The sequence below is a fragment of the Orbicella faveolata genome, unplaced genomic scaffold (assembly GCF_042242905.1).
Source record: "Orbicella faveolata isolate gen_17 unplaced genomic scaffold, um_ofav_v1 contig_24, whole genome shotgun sequence".
Lineage (NCBI taxonomy): Eukaryota > Metazoa > Cnidaria > Anthozoa > Scleractinia > Merulinidae > Orbicella > Orbicella faveolata.
The window spans coordinates 35,326,016-35,352,092 of record NW_028301552.1 but is presented as its reverse complement, the minus strand read 5'-3'; the positions used below and the strand labels follow the sequence as shown (position 1 = coordinate 35,352,092).

The following is a 26,077-nucleotide window of genomic DNA, read 5'->3' as shown; positions in this document are numbered from 1 at the left end:
CGAGATTGTCAATTTTCCTGCGTTTCTCGCGCGTTCCGTCATTTGTTCACCGTGGGTTCACCGTGGGTTCACCTTGGGGTTATCAGGGTTGCCACAGGTCAGGAAATGGCCAGAGAAAAGAAAAATTCTTCAAGGTCAGGGAAAAGTGGGGGAATTTTATTTTGAGTCAGGGAACATTGATAATTTGAAGAAAGTCAGGGAAAATTGAATAATTTGACACGGCTTATTTAATAAAGGCTGGAAGAAACATCTGGGGTCAGTGTGATGTCAAGGATATTTTTCCTTAATGAAGAAGGAAGATTTGTTGAAAACTCATCAGTGTTAATGAACGAGTAGAAAGGGAGGCTGCAAGTTGAGGCCAGAAGCCTCTACTAGATCTAACATTTTGTGTTTATTTGGTCAGGGAAATCTTATTTTTATCGGGGAAAAGTCAGGGGATTTTGAAAAGTATTGCCTGTGGCAACCATGGGTATGGTTCCCACCTACATCCAGGTTTCTTCTGTGCGTATGTTCGCTCTTACAAACGCCTATGCGTTGTCCATGCGTTCCCCTCTGCGTTAATCTATCTGAGCCTTTTGCGTTGCCCCAGGGATTCCCTTCTCATGCTTCCGCTGTTGGTCCCCCCCTCCTCCCAACGTTTCATCGTCTATTGTCTATTTCTCGTCTATTGTGCGTTGCAGACTTCATATCGTGTACATTTTTCGTGTTCGCTATGCCGTTCCCGTGCGTTCCGGTGTTTCAAGTTGTTGTTTTTCCGGTATAAATGATGTGAGTTATCTCAAACGTTTCGCCAGTTACGATGGTCTGAGAATAAGCTATTTCCGAGTTGCTCCTACCTCTGTTTCAAAACGAGTCTTAGTGCACAGCCTTTCTTCCCCATAGCTTTTCTTCCACGTTCATTGTCTTACAAATCAAACTCATTTCCATATGAAAGGTTGTGCATTAAGACTCGTTTTGAAACAGGGGTAAAAAGCAACTCGAAAACGGCTTGTTATCATTACAAAATTGGTCCTCTAGGAAACAGTCTCCAAACAGACATACTGCAATTAATTTGCCACATTTTAATTAGGCCTCAAATTAATTGTTTTATTTCTTTAATTTACAAATGGGTAAACGTCTCTTAATTTACAAAAGAAGCATACATACATACAAATTTTAAAACGCCTCCATTCTAGAGCAAGGCCAAAAGAATCCAGAAATAAAATATCTACAGAATAGTGACAATTCCAATAGCTGTGTCGTACAAAAAATACATGTACTAAAACAATTGAATAACCTTCGTACTCGACAAAATGAATTCAACTTTGTAATACGGCAATACAATTCCGAGACGAGAGAGAACTTATCAAATAATTAAGGGCACTAGCAATTAATTTAACTTACAATATAATTTATATTTATATATTTATCTGATGATACTAACTTGTATCACGATTTAGACATATTCTATTCGATGTATGAATTTTGAGGTCAGATTTGTACCGCAACAGACCCAAATGAGGCGTTGCAGTCATAACCTTGATCGTCTCGGTGAATTTGCACACATTGCGTTTCTACTTTATAAACTGGTTCGAGCACGCTGAAAACCTGCTTGACCGGTTAAATGCGCTGCCAAGTACACCTAAGGAAATTTATGTAGACCGTTGACAGAAACGGCAGCGACTCAATTAAAGCTAAATATATATGTGGCGATGTTATCTTCTTGACTAAGGAACAAAAGAAAAATCTGCTGCTGGCCAAAAAACCACTAAAATAACGTCAAAAATTCCGCCTTCATGCAAGTTACAGGTATTTTTTGCCGAAAACATTACATCAACCTAGTCCACAAGCCCGTTGCCTCGGTTTCAATGCGAAGTCCTGTGGAATATTCACATCCGGCTTTTAGCCAGATGGCCGTCCAAGCTTCATGTGGACGCCCACTTGTTAAAGAAAATTGTCTTATTTTTCACATGTTGCTTACCCTATAGCACATTTTTGGACGTCTCCTTTCAAAGAAAATTGTTTTACTTTTCAAATGTTGGTTTCCCTATAGCACATTTTTGGACGCCCACTTTGCGAACCTTGGCTAATAACCTGTTTCGTATGGGTGTAAAACACATTGTTTTTGCTCCAGGACTCACTTTGAAACGGGCAAAACAGATCGTTCTTTTCTAATATTAACATACACTGCGGTAATAAATCGTTCACCTGATGGCTAGACTTGGTACTTTTTTTAAGGTATGCGCCATTTTTGCTAGCATGTAGCATTGTAAAACCCAAACGGTCATTACACCTTAACATATATTCAACTGAGCTTCAATTTTAATAATTGCCCATCAGCACATCCCAGATCCGTTCTGCAAAACCACTCTTAACCAATTAAATTTAAAAAACTGTAAACCTAATCTCCTATGAGGAAAATGTTATCTTAACAAATCGAATCAGTGTCACCATAATACTGCAAACACGTTTTGCCTTCACATTCAGTTGTCTAGGCGATGGTTTGCACAAACTAACTTAAAAGCACAACTGGTAAACAAATCCTGATGTTTATCAGAAGTTTTAGCTTGTTCCATAGTAATACTTGTTATCAAAACTATTGATTTGTTTTCACTCGTTTACAAGTTTGACCAGATCTACACTAGGTTGGGATTTTTTGTCCTTTTTCTCTCTAAATTTTCGATCTTCGTGCTAAGCCTATCTTTTCCTCTACTTGTTGTCTAACTTTGTATCTAAGAAGATCAAAAGTTTGTGTATCTTAAGTCTACCCAGTCGCATTGTTGTTAACTTGAATAAAACTTTGGTCTCAATTGACTCAGAAAACTAGATAATTTTCAGATATCTAACGAGAATCTGCGTGTGTTTCCGCTTTCTCGTTTAAGCAAAATACACACAGCATTCCATTATATGGGAAGTGCTTAAAACACGACACGGATTCTGTCCAAGGAAGCTTGTTGACGCCTTTTAAAACTTAGTGTTCACCTTCGGCGACGCTCGTTCACGTTCGGAAACTTTTTCAACCAGCCGAGCTTGCTTCGGCGGTGCCGTTCGCCTCCGACCTTTCATTTTACTCAGTTCATCGCCAAAAACGTCTCCAGTCCGCAGCGCGGAGATTAAATCGTCGAATTCACCTCTGTTCTCTCCTGGGGCACTACCTTTCCGGTTGTTTTTCTTCTCCGGAACGGATTGATTATTGTGAATGAATTTCTTGGCGGCTGATCTTTGCCGATCTCGTTCTTTTTGCTGAAGCGTAAAGCGAAAGGGATAATAAACAGCCATTCTATTCTAGCAAAGAGTAGACCCTGTCCACACTACCCCGAGGAAATTTGAAAACGGCCTTTTCATTCTGAAAACGCATTAATTGTATTCCATCCACAATACGCTGGGGAAACTTGAAAACGCAACAATAATTTTGGATTTGTGTTTGAGGAAGACTCGGGAAGGGAAAAATCACATGAATATCGTGATGTCATCGTTTTCGCAAAGCTCCGTTTTCAAAATGTTTTCCGTCAACACTAAAACGCAAAGCCGGCGTTTTCAGATTCCTCCGGTTTGAAGAGCGTTTCTGAAAAGCTCCGTTTTCGTGACGGATTAGTGTGGACAGTAGGCCTAATCGTAGAAATAAAGCTGTATTTTCAAATTTGTCCGGCGTAACATGGATGGGGCTCAATAAAAGAGTATCGTTGCTACTCTAGCGAGAGCAAGTCAGCTAGTTCTTAATTTTGACAAGTGTTTGTCATCTTTATGTTGGCTTTCTGGCTTACCATATCAAAAGGAAAATTAGTCTGGTAGTGACTGCACGTGCCTGGCACGTGCGATTGTCGGCTTTTTGATTGGCTGTTTTGGAAACAACTCAGTAGAATGACGTCATGCTTAAAAAGAATTCATAAGGCAATATCATAGTTATCGATTTCCAACGACAAGGAAAATAGCTCAAAACAGAGAAATTATTTTACCTCAGCCATGGCGCGTGCTTTTCTCTCTTCTTGTTCTTTCTTTTTCTTCATTTCCTCGTTCTGATGTCTCGCTTCCTGTGAACGGAAAATGTTCAAAAAAATGTTCACATGTCACGGTTGTCGTTTATAGTGGTCAGTGCGCTTAGGTATACCTAGCTAGTTCACAGGCATGCCACTTAAACTGAAAGAAACAATAGTATAAACTAACAATAAGAGGCTTAAAATTCCCAACTGGCGGGAGGCAGACCAGTTGGCTATTCACAAGCATGACCGAGGAGTTGAACTAGGGTCTACCGAGAAACAACTTCAGCTTAGTGGTCAGAGAGGGACTTGAACCTGCAAACCCCGGATTTTAAGTCCGGCGCCCTAACCACTCGGCCACGCTGCCGCCAATAAAAAATGCGAGGCCTAGTATGTTCTCCACTGCATGAATTTATGGAGCCAGCAGTGAGGGACTTACCGCGAACGACACCAGGAATGCAGAGAACAGACCGAAAAACTCATCAGACTGGAGCTGTTTAGGATCTTCACCAAACATGGCCACTGCTTTGCCGTACTAAACAGGCAAAACAAAAGTTACATCAGTTATACCATGAGTGATTGAAAAATGAAAGTAATTTACTTTACATGTAATTGAACTCCTGATTATGAAGAAAATAGAGCCTACCAAAATGAAACGCACCTCAATGAGTAACAAACAACTAGATTATGAGCTCGAGATTTCTATCGCGTGATAGTTGTCTAATAATCTAGTTGTTTGTTACTCATTGAGGTGCGTTTCCTTTTGGTTATTTTAATATAAATCTCAATTTGGGAACATTTTATCTAAATCCTCTTCACAGACACTTCGAAAACCCAAAGAAGCGGCCGCCACTTCGCCAACAACCGCACACTACATGTTATACTCTTCACTGTCTTCAACAAAATAGATAGTGAATAGCATAGCCAATCAGAGAACGGCATTGGTGAAAGAACACTAGTAGATTTATACTAATTACTAATAAGTTGTAAGTTAAGAAGTCAAATTTCACCTTTTGTTTCATATCTTTCCAAGTTTCATCCAGCTCAGACAGCGAGAACTGTGCAACTTTCACAAAGGAGCCCATCGCATCCACAAACTTGTCGCCATGAATACGTTCCTTCTTCTTGTGTTGGAATTCCAGCTCCTACAGAACACAGAGAACACAGGACATTCGAGCGGTTTTCAATTGAGTGTCGAGTAATCAGGCAATTACTTCGGATTTGGTAAGTAACCGGTTTGGTTTAGGTTTTACGACACTCAATTAAAAGCTGCTCTAAGCTCAAGTCTTTGTTGAATCCTCCAAGTTTATCGAGCTGTTTTTAATTGCTTACCTTTTCAACTTCTTTGAGTTCTTTTTTAATAGCGTTCGCTTCGGTCTCTAATTCGCTCAGACTGAAAAAGAACCAACAGTATTAATCGTATCTATAACGATCGTATTCTCAATCGTGATTGGTTCTCAGCGCGCTCATTTGTCATTTAATTAGCGCGCGATCACGTGGGTGTCCAACTTCAGGTTTTTGTAATACGCGATTTGCATAATGGCGTCATTTGACTACAACTACCAGAATCCTTCATTTTTTCTGTTTCTTATGCTAACTAGGGCAATTGAAATTTAAACCCCACTAGGAATTCAAAATTTAAATAATAAAGAAAAGACGAATGGAATTCTGGTAGTTGTAGTCAAATGACGAATACGTGCAAATCTGTTATTGGATACCTTCGCCATTCGATCCAGAAAAATAAAACTTAGGCTGCTATTCATTTGAAACCTGGTTTTACCAAGTGCGTCAATAATTGTAGTTTGTTTCAATCTTACGTCTTCCAGATAATTTTAACTGAGGCTATTAGTCTTTTCGTGATCGAACACAAACAGTATTGTAGTTATACTCACTTGACTTTAGCGGCTGTCCTAACGTTCGCCAACTCTTCCTCTAACTTTAAGACCTCGGGATACTGAAATGAAGGAAAAGTGCTTCTTAATTACCTACAACATACTCCTCATCACCTAGACTTTCTGTTATATCTGGTCAACTTGAGACTGTACACGGTTTTTTCGCACACACGTTATCCCCTAGCCTCCAAAGCAGACGCTCTTAGGGCCCGTCACGCAATCTTCCTCCCCATGAGATTGCGTGACGAACCTAAAGAACGTCTGGATAGGAGGCTAGTAATCTCCTGGCAGCTGTGAACTCGAGTTTTCAGGATAACAACAGAGTACCATTAAATTAACAGACCCAACATTTTTTCCAAAAAACTTACCTTTCTTTCCAGTACCATAATGAGGTAATGAAGAAGAGTTATTTTTGAATTGGAGCTGGATTTAGTATCGATAATTCTGTTTAAACTGCCCAGCTTGAATCCTAACAAATAAAAGAAATAAAACCTACCATCAGAGATACTCCATACAGCCTTGAGCTCCACTCACGCAAAGAAAATGAGTGTGAGTGAGTACTCCTAGCCCCATTCTTACGCCCCGTCCACACTGCGCCGGAGGAATTTAAAAAACGCAACAATCACAGGTCATTTTGGATTTGTGTTTGAGGAAACTCAGGAAGGGAAATAGTATGATTAACGTGACGTCATCGAAACCGCCGTTTTCAAAATGTTTTCACTCACCCATCCTCTTCGCTCCTGTGAGTGGAGCACGAGGCTACTCAAAATGTTTTTCGTCCACACTAAAACGCAAAGCTGGCGTTTTCAAAATTCTCCGGTTTGAAGACCGTTTTCATGACGGATTAGTGTGGACGATAGGCCTAACCGTAGAAATAAAGCTGCGTTTTCAAATTTCTCCAGCGTAGTGTGAGCGGGGCCTTACTTCGCTTCATTAATAAAAAGCTCAAAATGAAGAGAGCACAGAATCATTAAAGAGTACGCAGTTAAAGCGCAGTTTCTCACCCACAGCATTTCCTCTTGCACCTCTGTTCATGTAGTTACCAAACGCCAGAACAACTTCCAACAATATTCTAAGTCTTTTACTTCTCTGAAGTTCTTTGGATGCTTCCAGAACAGCTGTAACGGGAAACAACAGTTTTTAGACACAAGAACAAAAGTAAAATAATTTACAAACCTCCGAGGGGTGCTAATGCTAGACAAGGTCATCAGCCGAGTCCAATTTGGAAGTCCGGCGAAGGTTTAGAACTAAATTACCTTCATATTGGACAAAACTGTAGTCGCGTGTTGAGTAAAGTGCAACCAACTTCAAAATTTAATAACTCATATTCGCGCTCGCGTGAAATGAGATCCACATACCTTGCACTCTTGGTTTAACCTCGCCCATTCTTTCAGGAAATCTCTTCTTATAAAACAAGGATTTCAGTCTTTGCTCGTAATGAACAATTCTGTGAAATGAAGGTTCAGTTCGCTTACGATATAAAGGATATGAAACTTTACAATGTGGTTTATCACCATGGTACATATGTATAAAGGGCGCATTTAATAATCTGATAAAAGGCAATATTTGGGATTACGAAGAAAACAATTACATGCACGGAAAAACAAAAAAGGCGTCCTATACGATACGAAGAGAAAAGGGGTCTTAATTTAAAATTCTTATTTCTAACCTTGACATGTCGTATAAAAATCTGTCCGCTCGAGCAAACTGCTCAATCTCTTTGTTGTGAGCATTCAGAAGGTTCTTCTCATCTGATGTCGGGACATACTTCAAAAGCTGGCAAACAGAAAAACACGTGTTATACACATTTTCAGAGAAACTATACATAAACTGCGATATTTAGAGAGGAAGCCACATCAGTCTTGGCTGGTTTTCATGCAGGTCCTCTATCCTGGTCGAATTGGAATTTGGAGATGTTGGTTCTTGTGGAAGGAGGAAAACTGGAGAACTCGGAAGAAAACCTTCGGAGTAAGGCGAGAACCAACAACAAACTCGACCTACATATGGCACCGGACCGGAATCGAACCCCGGGCCACATTGGTGGGAGGCGAGCGCTTTCACCCCTGCGCTATCCCTGCTTCCTGCAATATTGAAGAAAAACGTGTAAAAAGCAAGCCTGCATTGGACTCGAGAGCTACTGACTTGTGGTTGAAACTAGCGTGGCTTTGATTGTGCTGTGTTCTTGGGCAAGAAATTTCCAGAGATAAAGCACCTTCATTGTGGAGCCACTGCCAACCAGACTATGATTGTGACTTATTTCAGACATAAATATTAATTTTCATACAATTTCCAGATACCTGTTCTACCATGTCCTTCGATAGCTCATCGTTTTCATCAACTGAAAGTATGGCTGCTGTGATCTCCTCGTCTGTCATCTTCAACTTCGTGAGTAGAATGCCACAGTTCTAGGAAAAAAAAAAAAAAGAAAGAAAGAAAGAAAGAGAAGAATAAAAAACCATTTTGTAGGCATTAGCACATTGAAATGATTAGTGACGACACCGTCCACTGTATCTCACTTGAGGTCAGTACAAACTGTTGAGAGTTGTCTGTTACGAATGCAACGTGAGTTTTCCTAAGTATAACTCGTTAAAGATTTTAACTCTTTAAACTCTTCTCTCTCTGAGTTGCTGCTTTTGCGGGATGGAACAAAGGAGTTCTTTGAGGTGTCCTTACGCTGCAAGTTTTTTACGGAGTCAACTTTAAGAAAACTCTTGCACAGGTTATTATGAGGGAGAATCTATCACGGAATGCATACCTGAGCACGTCTGCTATCAACGAATGACAACTCTTTCGGTCTTGATACACTATCGACAGCATCCTTGTTGTCTTTCTAAAGTAGTAATAAATAAAATGCTAAACTTAATAACATTTCTTAGATTAAACTAACGCTGCTGTTGTTTCCCTAGGGAGTTAGTGAGTTTTGTTCGCCCTGAGGAGTTAGTGAGTTTTGACCCATGACATGTGACACGTTCTCCTCCAATAGGAAAACGTATTTAAGTTGGGGGTATATTAATTACCTAGTTGTTTCGGTCTCAATATTTTTCCCGCCAAAACTGACCTGAGCGAACGCGGAATTAGCGAGAAGCGCGCAGCTCCCTGAATTGAACTAGGGAACACAAGCCTGATGCCTTTTCTGTCGTTATTTTCTATCGTAATCGCTAGTTCCTAAGGGCTTACTTTCTACAAAATCAAACTATTCTTGCTACAATTTCCCATGCTTTTTTTTCTTTCAAATTAAAAAAAAAAAACGTTTCTCCGTTCAAAATCTTGTTTCAAGGTTGTCCGTTTAACTACCTACCTCTTTCTTTTGGTAGGCAGAGAACATTCTGTCAAAATCTTCAAAGTCCATGACAGCATACACCTGAAAAGGAATGGTTTTGTCATTGAAAAAAAAGTTCGTTAAAATTCAATCTAATCCTTTGGCATTTTTCCTTCCTTTTACCTGACTGCACACATTTGTTTTTGCACTTTGTTTTTTTTTTTCTTTCTTTTACAGGTATAGTACAAGAATGTACCGATGGAGACATACAAACATTACAAAATTTACAAAAATTATCTTAGTTACAAACTACAAAGAAACTACACTAAACTAAACTACAAGAATTACGTAACTAAAATAAAGAGTAATTGAGGGAATCTTAGAAGAACGAAGTTTGGATAACAGCTACTGTTGTATTGATGGGAGTAAAGGTTTCCATTTTTTACTGTTTTAATTTTTTATCGCGGAAATGGATTTTGTTATTTTCGCGATAAAACGCTCCGTTTGAAACGTTTTGTTACATTTATCGACTAACAGTCTCTTACATGTAATGTAGTAAGTTCGACAATCTAGCATTATTCACAACACAAAATTTTGGTAAAAAATGCATGTTTGATCTCTACCCAAGAACTTCAGCTAACTTTCCAGTTATTCACAATATATCTCTTTTGTGTGTTGGGGTTGAAAATATATTAAAACAGACATGACAATTTTCAAACTTATCTTATTTACAAATTAATATGAAAAATCTCACCTTTGCATCGTCAATATCCGTCCAAACAGTGCCTTTAATTTTGGACTAAAAATGAAAAACAAGAACTAAGAAAAGCGAAAAATATCATTTTACAGTCACTTGCACATAACTCTCCCCGACTCCTTTAAATTGAAGGAAACCTGAAAATAGCAGTTTACTAAGGTGGACAGACAAAAAAAAGATAATAATAAACCATAGAGGAACAAGGATGGCTAAGGATGGAGAAGATTAACACGAATTACAAACGACGAACTTGAAAAATTTAGGCTAAACCTTTCAAGATATGCAAACCATTACGTAACTCGTTTAAAGACATAGGGAACGTTCTTGTGGCAGATTTCAAAAGCAAACAAGATTGCTTTACTGAGTACAGACGTTACACATAGCACTTTAGTATTACAGGTTTCACTTACATCAGGTAATTTAGCCCAATTGAATGACTTGAGCGGTTGCGAAGGCTTGGGTGCTTTTCGATTCGGCTGCTTACTAAAACCAAACAATCCCCCCTCTGTCTTGCCTCCAGGGGGAGGGGGTGGGGCTGGACTTCCTGGAAGTCCACCAGGTGGGGGAGGTGGTGGGGGCGCTCCTCCAGGTCCTCCAGGGGGAGGTGGGGGAGGGGGTGGTGCTCCTCCTGGTGGGGGTGGAGGAGGGGGTGGGGGCGCTACACCAGCCATTGGTGACAACTTTGCCGCTGCTGCAGCGCTGGTCAGGTTGGAAATCTTGGCATCGTCTGGTATTGAGGCACCAACTCCTTTCAACATTTCTTCTAACTTGTGTCTTTCTTGACCTTCAAGCTCAATCTTGGAAAAAATAGAGTAGAAGTAGCGTTATAAGAGCTAGCCAACTTGAAGAATTCACACCAAAAACACAACCCAAACTACAGAACGGAAAACATTGCGCGCAAAACGGGCGACATAAAAATTGTATCTTTATTGAAGTTAAAGCCCAGTGGTAAGAAATGGAGCGATATTGTAAACTTCACCCAGCATGCAAGAAACACATGTAGCTACACTCAAAATACAATCCAAACGACAAGCGGTAAAAGTAACACACTGAATTTGACCAAACAACATTAAACACACAATGCTTTAATCTAGATAGACTGCACACCACAATTTCATTTTGCCCGAGAAAAACTTCAGCCCATGATTTTCTTAAATACTTCTCAAGAACCTGTTTAACTTATTAAGGTCAGAATTTGGTAGCCATTGTAATGTAGATATAAATTGTTGAAGTGAATCGGTTAACTACTATTATCCGAGCCCTTTTAATGTAGTAAGCATCTAGATATTGCGTTACAGTTCTCTTTACTTACTCTTGCATTAGCTTCATTCAGTTTGGCTTCTTGTTCACGTATCTGCTGCATGGCTTCTTCCCTCTCCTGGGCTTCCCTCTCAAGCTTGACAGACATTTTATCGAAAGCCTCTTTCAGCTCGTCCTGTAAGGAGGTACGATAATATTCTCATTTTGTCTTGAAATCAAAATGAAGGATTACAGTTGGTTTTAGCGAGGTAAGATGAAAGAACTGTGTAAGGTGGGGTGTCTGTGCTAGGTCCCAATTCCCCAAGAGCTGCACGCTACTAGTTTCTTGTTTCACACATGAAACTTTGGTGTCTAGAAATTCATTTTTTTAGAATTTATCAAAACTTCTCAGGCAAAGTTAGGATGAACTGAAATTTTGCTCTCCAGAATAACCAATTGTTCAAGAATTTACGAAGGTCCATAAATAAACGAACCTGATACACATAAGATCATTTAAGTCTTATACACTGCAGATTTTTTTGCAGTATGAGGGGGTCTTTGGAATCCTAATTGCTTACCAATTCTTGTTTTTTGTTATCAACCTCTCTTTCTTTCTTTTGAAGCTTGGCTTTAAGACCTTCAACTGTGACAGCAACATACAGTATTAATAGTTATACAAAATACTTGTACAGCCCCTTGGAAAACAACATGGGGAGGCCCTGCTACTATTTTGGTCTCGTGTGAGACTTGTATACAATGAGTGTAACCCAGGGTATAACTCGGTTGACAGTGAGCAAAAATCAGGTGCAGTTTTGTATTTTGGCATAAAACATATTTATCATCTCACCATCTTCTCCAAGTTCTTCCCTGCGTATCTCATCTTCGTGAAGTAATCTTTAAAAGCAACAAAACAAAAACATCAGCTACATTCGAATAGTAAATTATGAGATCAGCTGAACAAAGCTTCCAATTTTGATAAAAAAAATCAGATCCACTCACGTGTCGAGAATGTAGTTAACATTGATATCTAAGGGAGCCACATCAGGGTCACTGCCATCATCTTCCTGAACAGCGATTTGCTGGACGACTCTGTCAATCAACTGCCATAGTCTCCTAGCAACACCATGATCATCTATAAGACAAACAGCAAAGGTTCCATTATCATCACTGTTACAAGACAGATAGACAGAAATGAAAGATGGACTTCGACCTTTAAGAAGCAGCTATACAGATATTATCATTACAAGGCTTGGAAACAAAAAACTTCAGTTGGATTCAGCTTGCCCTTCAGACAAGCAGCTCTCAAATTTTGCCTGCCCTGGGCAAGTCTTAGTTTCCTTGTTTTTCATTTAGTTGCCAAAATAATGACTTGCTCTGGTCCTTGCCCATCAGGCCAGTGAGAATGAAAAGTCACTTGCCCAGCAAGAAAATCTACTACAGATGTAGTACCAAATGACCAGACAACACTTTTTTCAAGCCCTAATCAAAAAATATCTTGACTCACTTGGAACAAGAAGCAAGTGATGAAGAATGGACAGCAGGTGTGGGTACGCTGATGTTGTACACAATTTTCTTCTGATAACATCAAACATACAGCTAGCACTCCGTAGATCAATATATGGCTACAGAACAAAAGAAAGCAAACACAAAAAAAGTCTCAGCATTAAACAACATCGGCAGTTGGCTCTTTCTTGCAATCAGGACTAAGTACAGTATCATAAATTTCTGAAGTAGGTAAGCCCTTCGAAAATCAGGATCCCACATTGAAATACGTTGAATGCTTAATAAATATCTGAAAATCAGTTTACTTCAAACGTTTATGGAAGAAGAAAAAAAAAAACAAGAAAAGATCAAAGCTTGAGTTGATATTTACCATTCCATATCTCTTAGAAAGTTCCTTTTCGTCATCAAGTCTAACAATGTCGAAAAAGTTTAAATGCCTGAAGGAAAAAAAATGTAAGATATGCATAATCATACGTACTTGACTTAAACCCCTTCATGTGGAAGTAAAATTACTTGTGATGTAGAACATGATATCTGCCATGTCACTGATACATGTGAATGTAGAGTTTGTGGCTCTTTTACTGTGGACAACACCCTTACACTTGTGATGTAATGAACGTACAATGTAATGTTGTGCACGGAATAATAACAACAAACTATTAATAATTTTCAAGGTGTGTTCCATGTATAACAATGTAATTCAAGCATGGCTGGCCTCATGGATGAGGGAAGCATGAACAGTCTTGATTTCTCAGTAGCTCGTGCCATCGAATCAGTAATGGCACACTCATAATAAACCTTGCACTATTACTGCAACCTCATGTGTCCCAGTAGAGCACTGCGTGAGACCTGCTGCTTTGTTTGTTAATAATTGCTACAAGACACTTAAGACAGACCTATCAAGAGTTGCATTCTCCAGAGTGCGCAGCTTCTCAATCACTGGCTCAATTCCCAGCATAAGAAATTCAAACCGAAGATGAATACGAAATTCAAGATGTTCCTGTCAAACAAAAAAAAATTCTAAAATAAGTTATGTTCTGATGGAAGTTTGACGTTATTGGAAGTCTTCAATTTCAGTTACTTGCTCTGTTAACCCACTGAAGTTCAAAACATCTCAAATATTTTTAAATAAAAATCAATATGTGATTGCATATAAGTATAGAATACACACATGTGTATTGAACACGTAAATAGAATATTCTACCTCACTGGTGTACATTTCTAAGTAAATTCACAGTGCTAAGTTCTGGCAAGTTGTTAGTACATGTAAATGTTCACTTCTAAGCCCAGAGAACACATAATGGTTTAAAAAAAATACATATAAGTGATCCAAACATACCGCCCCTGCTCCGTATTTCAGTGCTGCATTGATGAATGACATTATTGCAATTTTCAAGTTAAACTCCTCTCTGTAATGTCCAGTGGTACGATCCAGATCATTGATCAATGTCTGAAAAGGAACAAAGTATTTATTATATAAGGTTAGCATATGGTCTAACATCAATCACTGTGCCTACAAAAACTAGACCATCACCCATCAACTGATCATAAACTAAATGTACTGGGTGTAAAAGTTTCATACGAACCAAGTGGCCCATAAGACTGGTACTTATCTCCTGGTTTCTGTAGCATGAAGTGACTGGAAGTATTTGTACTCCCCCCTGGATGAGATGCTAGCCCATTGCAGGCTTACCCCCATCATTAAATTCTTCGGTGCCCATTTATACACCTGGGTGAAGGTTTGCATTGCACTGTACAAGATTTAACTTGCAGCTTTCCATAATTCAATAGGGATGCACAGAATGAGGCTCTATGATGTAATTTCAAACTCTCTCTGTTTCACAAGGGAATACAAGGCAATGTGAAAGGAGAATCTAGAAATTTATCAGAAGTCAGGTAGGACTTTTTTTTGAGGTACCCCTTCAATTGGTTGTTACTTGACTTCAAACTTGGCATCAAACCCAACACACACCATGGTTATCTGTATTGAAATCATCAGATAGGATTTCTGGGGCAGAATCTGACAGACATCTGTCAAGTGGGAAAAAGCTTCACAGTGCAACAACCAGCTCACCTGGAATCTTGTTCGTTCCTCGTTAAACTTCTGAAAGTGCGTCATGGCATCCAGAGCTTTCTTGTGACCTCCAGGAACAAGGCAAACAGCTCCTAGGATTTCTAGCACTATAAAGAGCAAATAATCATCAAGTATGGGTAGTACAAGAACGGGGTAATTAATTCTTTTCAATTAGTTCATTTGCTCCTTACGTTACCATTTTACATTTTTTCCCCATTTTCCTTTTGTGTAATATATTTTTCATCTTTTGCTTTTCTGATTTAGTTTTTTAAAGGCCTTAGACAGGAAGGTGAAAGCTCTACTTTTATCAAATTCTTAACGAAAGAATGCTCGAATTATACATTCTTCTTTACACTCCAGACTATACAAAAAAATATTACTTGCCTACCTTGGATTTTAGTTTTAGCATTCTCTGCACTCATGCTCTGAGCAATTATGTTAATACATGAGGGGTGGGCCAACACATGAGCTCTACCATGCTAAAACACCAAAAAAACATTGACTGATCAGATGTCAATATTATCCTTAACAGTCAGAATATATTTAAGAAAAAGAAGACATGTACCATGTTACTAGGTAAATGTTTTTCTGTTCTTAATTTTCAGTGACTTCTGTCCACCTTCATTGGAGCTGCAGTGTTGAAGGTTAGTCATTGCTTGCACTGCAAGCCTCTGTGTTGTCACTTTATTGTGTACAAGAGGAAAACCCTCCCTCACACTTACTTACCATTGATTCAAAATCAATAAAATGACAGCAACCAATTGACGGACTTGTAGTACGTACGAGTAATAACAAATCTTTAACATTGGAACTCTGATGAAGGAGGACAGAAGCCACCAAAAATTCAGAACAGGAAAACAGATTGGATTATGAAAACCTAGAAACAACTAAAAGAGAATTTGGTTCTTCAACAAAGCATCTTTTGACGTGATTTGGACACCAATTTACATGCCTGCTGACTGGAATTTGGTACATACGTAGATATTGTATGATTCAAATATTATCGTTGGTACAATTTGTAGGGTAATATTAATATTAATAATGTATATGAAACAAGGAAAATACCAAATATTACCACAGGTAAATGGGTAATATTGAACCACCACAGATACATGTGATATACATGTTCAGTACTATTATTGCAATCAAATCGTGAGTGTACAACTTACTGAGCTGTTCATCAAAGCTTTAAAACATCCTATTGCTGCAGTGTGAATTTTACTTTGGCTGAAAATAATACAGGAATTTCAATTTCAGTCCATTATTACAAAAGATATCATTCAAACAGTGCATGTATCAACAGAAATTTGCAATATAACTTTGTACAGCAGTATCATTATGTACATCGTAGTACAAATACTTTACATGTGTGTTATCTGCATGGCCAATACAAAAACCTTAACGTTTGCATTAAGGTCATCATAAATTGTAATATTTAGCTGAATTATTTTTTAAGAACTCTTCACATCCACCTTTAATTCAGTAAGTGCCGTACATGTGTTTTCATGTCCTGTTCTAAGCTACTGAATGAGAGACAAAGTTTCCAAATTCTGCTAAACTTTGATTTTTCTAGCTTACTTCATGAGTAATAATTAAAAATAACTATTATGTGCAGAATAATTTCTCGCCAAATTCCACTCACCTTGTTGCAAAGTCCATATTTTCTAGGAATTCTAATAAACAATTTAAACCATCTAATTCAATAAACCTATGCACAAATCTGCAAGAAAAGACATCGAGTACAATTCATTATTCTCAGTAACCAATGTGAGCTTTCTTCAGCTTTACCAAGTTCAAATTCTACTGTTGCTCGAGCAATGGTCACTGCTAAGGCTAGAAAAGAATTTGAAAAACAAACATATAAATTATATAACATCTTGTCCTAGAATAAGAGATATTCTTTCAACCCACTTTAAAAAGTTTAAGATTGGCACTACAGAATGTATTTCACCAAAACACTACCCCATCAGTTGTACACCATATTGGATTGCGTAAATCCATTCAAATAAACACCCACGAAATGGAATTACTTCATGCATGTACATAGTGAATTAATCATGAAAATTTAATGAAGGCCGTTGTTGAGTAATATTTCAGTACATCACAATCACCTCAAGGGCTGAGTCCTGAGTGCTGTTTTGAGTCCATCGACTAGCTTTGTTCTGGCCTCTATCTCTTCATCACTCTTGGAAACAAAAATCTGTCGAAATGACAACAATAGAAGGTACAATGTATACTAGCTGTTTCACCATGTTGCAGAATTTTTTGTTCAGTTCTGTCGGACAAAAAGAATGATTGATTTGGCACAGCACACTGGTTGCGTTCTCACTAGGCCGATAAACTGGCTGAACATTCTTCCTAGGTGTTTGTTTACAAACCAACATTTGCTAGTTAAACGTGACATCTGTTTTCAATGGAAATTTAACCCAGAATTTAACCTGCTGACTCAGAAGATTCAAATTACAGAAGCACGCAACTTTAAAAAATGGCTGAGAGAGGACGCGCTTTCAATGACTTCTCTTGTATTGATTCTAGCTATATTTATACAAAGAAGATAGAGAAGGCATTTTCTTCCAGAGGATGCGGTTAATGTTCCCAGAAATAAGGAAGATGCGATGAAATGTTGTAATGCAGGAACTCGTTCTACACGGTGATGCTGTGTTGTTGGTAGGTTCCTGGCTGAGGAACTGGAGAATTTAACGCGACTGTAAGAATGGTAAACCAAAATAAATGAGAATAACTGTTGAACTCCTCTGCTGTTTTAAAAGTTCTGTTTTGCAAACTCGAACCGTGATACCGTACAAGCATTTGGTAAATAATATTGCCAGGTTCTTTGGCAGGTGTCTGTCACTACGCACAATTTTATTGGCTCCAGCATTTACCAGGACTAGTTATACCATCTCGCGAGGTAGTATAACTTGGCGTGAATAATTGCTTGTTTTTTCTGGTGAAAACAGCATGCATTTTTAACTCGCTAAACTCAAGATGCACTGTCTTCACTGCATTTCCAGACTTTTCCGACTTTATCTAGCCAATTGTCCTTGGCTAGTGAAAACACAACCACTAATTAATAATTAGGAACTGGTTAATGTTAAGGCCATGCTAATTATGTTTGGATGCACACAGGAGTTTGGAGAGCGCATGAGAAGTGTGAGAGTTGCTTGAGGTGAGGCTGAGAACAAATCTACATGTAGCACGTTCATTATCAATCCTTATTGAGATCAGTCCTTTCCCCTCTCTATAGATCTCTGATCAGTTTTAATCACTTAGATACACATTATCTTAGCTGACAAACTGCACTTACAGCATGAAGGCTTTTCAGTTGATCTATGTAGTACTCTGGATAACTTGTTGAGCTTAACTCCTCTTGTTCCTGAAAAAAATGAAGATATTCTGAATCAATATATAAAATCCACTAAACACAGCTTTCTTGAAAGTATTCATTCCACACATTGATCACAATGCCTGACCAAACTGCGGATGGCAACCTTTCATATCACCATTTTTCCCACAGTTCTAAAGCCCTGGATCTAATAACTGTCTCCTTTGTAGGCTACTAATATCTATTGTTATTCGCAGCACTAAATTAATATGGTATCACTTAATCTTTGGAAGGCATAATGACTAAATGATTAGAACACTACAGTTTGGATCAAGAACTCTGGTTTCCACCTATGTTACAGTTGCTATGTACACGAAGTGTTCTTAGACAAGAAATTTTACTCCCACCTGTCAAGTTGTTTGGGAAAACTAACAAAATGCCATCAAGTAACCTATAATGGTCTAACATCCAATTCAAGATGAGTAGATGTGGCCGCAATACTCTCGATGGCTTTATGGTACAGAAATCACAGGTACGTGTTGCCCACTTGGCTGAGTAGACACAAGCTTTAAATCTGGCATTTAGTTATAGTGGTGCACGTTCAAGTATCTCTGTTTTTGTTCATGTGTATTGTATCACAAGCTAAAATTGTTGTTTTGTTACTATGTCAATGAAGACAATCTGTCTAGAAAGGTGATTTTCGCACAGTATTTGAGAAACTTCAAGGCCCATCTTGCTCATTAATGCTGATATATTGTTTAATATAACTGTATGGGTATTCTTATAGCAATATCAAGCACATGACGAAAGGGTTATTTACATAAAAATCACCAAATAAATGTTGTTTTCTTTTGTTTGCAAAAGTGCAGAACTATGTTTTGGATTGCTAAGATGGGCAACTTTTTTTATGATTTGAATAAACCCTGGATTTGTTCAAGTTGACTACCATGCAGTTTGAATCTTTCAGTTACAATACACAAGTTTGTACAAGATCCTCTACTGATATTTACAACAAATTCAAAGTTGCCAACTGAACAAGGGATTTTCTCAAGATGTCTTCCACATAATTTCTACCACTAAATTTCCCAATGTTAATCGCTGCAATATATGAGTGAAACGTTTGAAGAATCTGTTGCTATCAATATTTTAACAAAATGTCTCCATTTCAGAGTGATGATTTATGAAGCCAATAAATGCCAGTGAACAACAAGGCTCAATAAACGAGTGGAGACTTAAATGGCAGAATCTAAAATGAGTGGTAATATCAGAGAAGAAAATGACTTCTATATGCCCATAAACAACCCCAAACACAACCAAACAATTACTTTAGGTACACTGTACAAGTAGATTGTACAATGAATATCACAATAAATTTAATTGTGTATAGAGAAACAAATTTAATTTAACATCATGTGAGAATAAATGTTTTCTCTGAAAAGTTAAAGCCAATCCAAAAACAACCAAGTCTTTATGTAACTGAATGGTAAAAGTTTAAAGATAAGTAAAAGACAAGAAATATAATGCAAAAATTAAAACCATGTTTCATTAAAGAGTTAAAAGTTTTATAAATTACTGACTACAATCACTCTACAAAGAGAGCAGAATTGAAGAAGTAATGACAAAACCTTCACAGGTGTTTTCAAACGTAAAGCAATTTTGTTTTGCCCAGATGGTTGGGAGAGACAATGTTATGTCTGACCACAAAAAAAAAAACAACAGAGCCACCCAGTGAACAACAACAGCCATGTCAAAACAATTCACTCAAATGATAAGAAATGTTTTATACATTCTTCTGTCAAACATTCCTCAGAGATGTACCTACATGTATGTAAATACGTAAAACTGGTGTTGAATGTACAAGACATTTTCATGGCAGGTAATGACAATAATTACTATGTGTCTACTGTCTGGGTTCACAGAAGTGTTAAAACCCTTTCTGAAATGTTTTTGACAGCTGCAATCTTAAACAATTATGCAAATAAGTTATTCACAATTTCCTATGAACTAAGGAACAGGATTGAGGAAAAGAAATTATTTAAAATTTCCTCTTGACTGCTGTTTTTCAGATTCAGAAAGTCAGTTTAAATTTCATCATGAATATAAACAAAAATGTCAAAAATAAATTTAAAAAAATAAAATAAAATAGAAGCCGCGATGGTTGCATGTATTTATTAGATCTTTGCATAATTTTCAAGCCCCCAGCCTAACACAGGAGACATTAATATTTAACCTGGGTGAATTAATACTGTGTAAATATGGAGTCCCTCAATATCAAGCAGTGAATCAACAGGTCTCAAACGACAGCAGGAAAAAGCTTGATTAATCCAACCCATCTTACCTTCTTTTTCGATAAATAAAGCTGCCATTTTTTCTCCGGCGGTAGTTCAAACATAGCCTTTTTATGCACGGCTGTGAGGTCAAGCTCTTCCTACACAAAACAAACAAATATTGATAAAATATCAGTGAGATCTAAATAATCCTAGACCGAAACATTTGCAAAAAGAAGCCTGAGGATCTGCTTTTCTAAGGAATTCGTGTTTTCTAAATCTTTTATTTGTCTTCGATTTTCATGTCAAGTACCATTTTTACTGGGTCACATCAACATTTAGCTTAAATTACAAATTGCAAATTTCTATCGTGATTTTTAGAAATCAGACGATAGGCACTGTGTGTACACAGCAATTGTATTTTACTTTACAGATTTTAGGAAAGGATCGAAAGTAGCTGATAATAGTGAAGCATTTTTTGCGTTGTGAAATTGAACTATTCGATTCCCGGAACGGAACAAGACACGCGAACATAATACGAGACATTGGAACGACTAATTTCCATGATCGATAAACTTATTAGAATGGCAATGTTCAGAATAAGTGATCGGAGATTTCATCACGTCGAACGTCGATGTCTAGAGACAGAACTTCATTGACTAGTCGGATTCGTAAAATAGTCGGAAATGAATTTGAAGTCTCGGCATAAATTTATTAACATAAACAATGGGTACAGATCTCGCATCGAGTTAAAGAAATTTGACTCCGAAATGATTTTGTAGTCACAGAATCGCTCTGTGAACGGAATAACAACGTGGTTAGTGGAAAATTCACGGGTTAAATCAAGAAACGCTACAGCGAATTGTAAGGATCTACTGAGCCGACATGAAAGACGAGATATGGCTCTGTCATATAAGCTTTATAGGCAATCAAAGTCAAGTCCTTTGGGAATATTTCCCCGGAATCTCTCGAGTATGAATCTGACCTCCTACTTTTTATGTATTCTTTTTCCATAGAAAACAACCTCTGTTCTTATTATTAGGTTGAGAAAAAGCGAGATGCTGTCCCCAAGCACGTGTAAGAAATATCAACAACAAATTCACTCTTCAGCATTCGCCACCGCCTCCGCGATATGTCAAAGAATAGATATATCGACGTAAAATTGAATGAACTTCAAATGTCTTGCGTAAACGGCAATAGGAATCAAAAGTTCAGTTGTTCCTCACTTACCACAATCTCGGCGAACTTGGCATTGAGTTCACTCTCCTCTGGCATTGGCTGAGAAAACTCTTGAAGTTGTAACTGCATTCCTTTCGAATGGTCGATGCCATAGCGAATTTCGGGGTGATTTGAGCGAGACCCAAAACAGCCTACGCCGCGTTTACGAGGCATTTTACAAAGCCAGTATTATCTTTTCACATGAATCATTAGTTTACGCTGCCACAGAATCCTTCGGAGCAAAAATAAACAGGGAAATAAAGGACAAGAAGCGACCGATAGAATCAGCCGCTTCGCTGAATGACCAAAATACAACAGTAGCGAGAGCCAGTCAGAAGTACGGCATTCAAATGGAAACTGTCCAGGGAGAGGTGACTATCAAACTTTAGAGAGTTCGTTCACAACTATTTCAGAGATAGCAAATTTAACTCCAAGACTAAAAATTTGACTTCGCTGATTTAAGAATTCACAGCTAGTTAACTTTGAAGAATAATAACCATTTTTATAACTGGAACAAAAAGGCGCAGTTCATACTATCCCTCTCCTGGGAGAGAAAAGATTTGTCGGCTCACACGTTACTTTTGATTGGTTCAGCTTTAGCTGTCAGCTCAACGCTTTACTAAACTTTTCTCGTTTGGTTAATAAATTATTTTCGTCTAGAAAACTCGATTAGGTATTGACCGCATTCAAAGGCAGATTTAAAAGAAATTCACTTTTGATGAATTTCACAACAGAGGTTTGAGAATGATTATTTTTAGACTTTCGCGTTATGCCGCTCGAACTCGCCTGTAACTCGCAAAGCGGAATTAGTTGAAATTAAAAATGTAAATTTTCTTGAGCTTTTTCCGTGTTTCCGATGTAAAGAAAAAACAGACCCGCCCTTGGTTAGAAAGCGGATGTGAAAATACCTTGCAAATGAGGTTCAAAGGACCGAATTCCGGAAAAAGAATTACTGTACAATTAAAGAGATAAGGCCATCTGAAAACACATTGTTATTCAGAGTTCGGCACTTTTGTGACGTACATCACGTTATGGAACTATTCAAAGCCGCTGAAATGTCCGAATAAATTACAATTAAGTACCCTTATCTTTCCAGCTAAAAAGTACAATTTTCCTAGCAAAAACCTGTCGATTAGGGGCCGCACGTACCATATTTAACCCTGGTTTTAGCAAGCAAACATATCTAAACACATGTTGATGTACATCTAGTGAGTGGTCCGAGTAGTTAAGTGTTTTTAATTGCAAGGGACACGCCTACGTGCACGGTCTTTGTTAATCTGACGGGAGCAATATCAAAGACGAGCGCTATATGAAGTCTTTTCACGGCGTAGCCACTAATTCCACTTCCTAGTGTAAAAGAAGGCTTCCAACCTCGTTCCCAGGGTCTCTCATCTTACCGCCCCCTGGAGCGAGCGTGGAGAGACCCGTCTCTCCTCCTCCAGGGGTTTCTTCTACCGCTCAGCACGCAACGCATCGTGGTCAAATTAAAGTCTTTCGACCGCAACCCGGTTTTGCTCGGGTGTTGATTCGGTTATATTGGAGTATCTGCCGGGTGCATCTCGCTATTTAGCACACACGAGCCGAGTTTAATTCTTCGTTGGTGAACATACTTACAAAGTAGAACTGATCGCGACTTTTAATATACTTTTATTCTACTAGAATATTTCTCCAACCATTTTCGACCGAGACGGTTGGCAATTGTCAGAATGCGTTCTGGTGAGATCAGCCAGTGCAGGGTTAGCTTATCAGTGTTACTTCTTTTTCAGTCTTGCATGTTCTGTAGGGAGTGGCCTAATGTTAAGAACGCTGAATCCCGGTTCGAAGGGTTTGGATTCGAACTTTAGCTTGCGCAAGACACTTCACCCCTTACCAGTGCCTTTCTCTACCTGTACCTGACCAGGTGCTGGAACGGGTGCCAACGAACTTAACTGATACTGAAGGGTAACCTTACGATGGTTAAAACATTCATATTAGCTGATTTTGTTCTAAATTGCCGCACTCCTAACCTTCTTAGTCAAACATCATGAGGGATGGGCATTTTCGTTCGAAATCCGATTAGGGTTAATCCAGGATTGGAAGTTTATGAATTTTTTTTTTTTCCATTTCATTTGCGTAACTAAAAGTGTGTGTGTTTCTTTTCTTTTATTTACCACAAGAAAACTTTGAAACACCTTTCAGTTTATCGGTTGAAGTCAAACCTAAAGGAAAAAATATAAGCAAAAAACTGAATAGTTATAAAAATCCTATAATCCCGGATAAGCTTAATCTTGCTCTGAACAGCCAGTGCCATATCAATTACTGAAGCTAAACTCGAACAACAAATGTTCGATTACCTTTTCTTATGTCTGGAGCAATAACGTTTTCTTCAAGACTGTAATTACTAGCAACATATTTCCTGTCACTCCCAAAATCTCTTTGGTGAATCTCTCAATGCGGGCCTTGGCTTCACTTGAGGGCTGGCATTTTATCTGTTAGTCAATTAATGACAATAAGTCCACGTTCAAGCAACCTGGCAGTTTGCCCAGTTACTTCCCAACTATCAGTTCCAAACACAAGTGGTTTTCCAGAACTGCACCGTGGGCATTTACTCTAGTAGAATTGTCTCAAAATAAAGCCGGTCGTGGATTATCATTTCATAAAACACCCTGAATGCTGTTAACAAGATTTTTGAAACTTAATCACCGTCCAATTTTTAATCCCATTCAGTAAGTAGCGACTTGAGAATGCTGTACATGTAAAACTGAATGTTTCACTTCCGTCTTAGGCATATCATTACGAACCGCTATATTAGACAATGTAATGAAAGGTGCTTAATTTTCTCGTCTCAGGTACATGTAATTAAGGAATCTCTGATTTATATTCCAGTAGATTGCGTGAAAATATCACTCACAGTTACTGCATTTGACAATTAATTTTGCTCCACTGCATGATGAAAATGGCGCCATACTTCGTGTAGAGTCTGTTCAAAATAGTTTTGCAAATCTAAGATCAGTCATGCAATTGTGTTTTGTGTCTAGGCCGTGATGAAAGCAGCATTACAGACCGGAGTACCTGCCTTACTGATCTAACAAAGGAAAAAACTATATCTTAATAATAGGTTTGATAAATGGGTCCCCTGGAAGATGTCTTCAATCGCAATTTATTTAAATATTTTGCCGTAATCTGTTATAGACAATCAGCAATCACTTACATGATGTTTAATTATAAGCGAGTCTATCTCAGCCGTCTCTAGGACAAAATAAAGATGTGTGGATTTTTTCTTTTTTGAACTCTTTAATTATAATTGTGTCAGTTTTCGTGAGAAAAAATATATCGTGCAAGTTCATAACTGCATGTTATCTTGTAACAACACCTGTATCGACACACTGGATTGGCTTTACAGACGTCCGCGCCGTCTTGAAAGAAAATCGGCTTAGAACCTCACTAATTTGTTTAATTGTATCTCTTAATATTTTTTATCCTTTTCTCGTTTGCACAAATCAACCACACAAAGCCGCCGGAAAAGAGATTGCACTTGTTATTTGACAAATCTTTTCCATAATGGTTTGTATTCTATAGCATGATATGGGTTCACAATTTCATCTTTTGTTATATTAGCTTATACATCTCGTGGAAATAGATCCGTGATACCTTCAGGAGACTTCAATTGAAGTCGATATGTCGTTCAACATATTGTAAGTTAATACTCTTGAGGCGATTTTAAATCCAAATCCGCCTTTATCTGCTGGCGTGGGATCGAGGAGGAAAATACGCTGTTTTTTATAGGCATATATTTCATAAGAATATGCAGGCTGAAATTTGCGAAATTGTAAGAATATTTTGAGACTAAACCCGAGGCTGAGATTTTGAAAAGAATGTTACTTTGTTAGTTGAAAATTTGTAAATACAATCAATTATATGTTTTTAACTAGATCGTATAAAATTATTTCTTTCTTTACACGGCAAAACTAGCCAAAAAGCAACAAAAACAGCACTAGCCGTATGTTCAATGCTAATAACATTTCTGCATGAAGTGCTGTGCGTTGTATCAGGTTTTCCAGACACCAGTTACATTCGAAAACAGAAATGTCGTGCGCTATAATCTAAGAATATTCACAAGAATATTTCCAGCCTAAAATCGACAGAAAAATAAGAATATTCAGCCCCGGCCTAAATAGCAATTTTCTTATAAAGAAAGAGTATACGGGCGAACCCAAGAGAATATGATCTTTCGGCGACCCCTAATCCCTTGAATTTGCGCGCAGTCATTATTTGACCTTCTGCGAGTTCCTATGCCGTTTTCAGGACAATTTAAGGCATGGCCCTCACTTTATTGAACCAAAGTGGGGTGGTCTATCTTCTAAGGTTTTCACCGCGCTGACCTAAAACTTTTTCAGATTAATAGGTTTGCAAATTTTGTCACATTTATCTATCTGGATGATATATGCAAATCAGGTCACGTGATTTGATTTTAAAAAAACTCAGCAAGTCTGGATACGGAAATGATTAATATTATAGAGCTAATGCCACCTTCCTAGCCTGTATACAGCCGTCCCCTCCCTTCAAAAAATCCCCGATTTTTTTTTGAGAGGAGGAGGCGGTCGTACACAG

The 26,077-nt window shown here is 38.1% G+C and overlaps 1 protein-coding gene across 1 annotated transcript; it reads right to left on the bottom strand.

The window, feature by feature from the left end:
• Positions 1-1,046: 1,046 nt before the first annotated feature.
• Positions 1,047-21,823, bottom strand: LOC110056719 (disheveled-associated activator of morphogenesis 2-like). Its single transcript, XM_020763233.2, has 31 exons — positions 21,500-21,823; positions 20,341-20,430; positions 17,985-18,053; positions 16,792-16,880; positions 16,323-16,400; positions 15,850-15,907; positions 15,069-15,159; positions 14,681-14,787; positions 13,946-14,056; positions 13,503-13,606; positions 12,977-13,043; positions 12,608-12,725; positions 12,103-12,235; positions 11,951-11,997; positions 11,682-11,746; positions 11,177-11,299; positions 10,275-10,661; positions 9,862-9,906; positions 9,147-9,209; positions 8,604-8,678; positions 8,146-8,253; positions 7,518-7,624; positions 7,207-7,295; positions 6,853-6,966; positions 6,217-6,317; positions 5,849-5,910; positions 5,289-5,349; positions 4,967-5,101; positions 4,396-4,491; positions 3,936-4,010; positions 1,047-3,222 (listed from the first exon to the last, which is right to left on the bottom strand). The coding sequence occupies exons 1-31, from the start codon at positions 21,659-21,661 to the stop codon at positions 2,944-2,946; spliced, it is 3,309 nt and encodes a 1,102-aa protein (XP_020618892.1). The 5' UTR covers positions 21,662-21,823; the 3' UTR covers positions 1,047-2,943.
• Between the last annotated feature and the right edge of the window lie 4,254 nt (positions 21,824-26,077).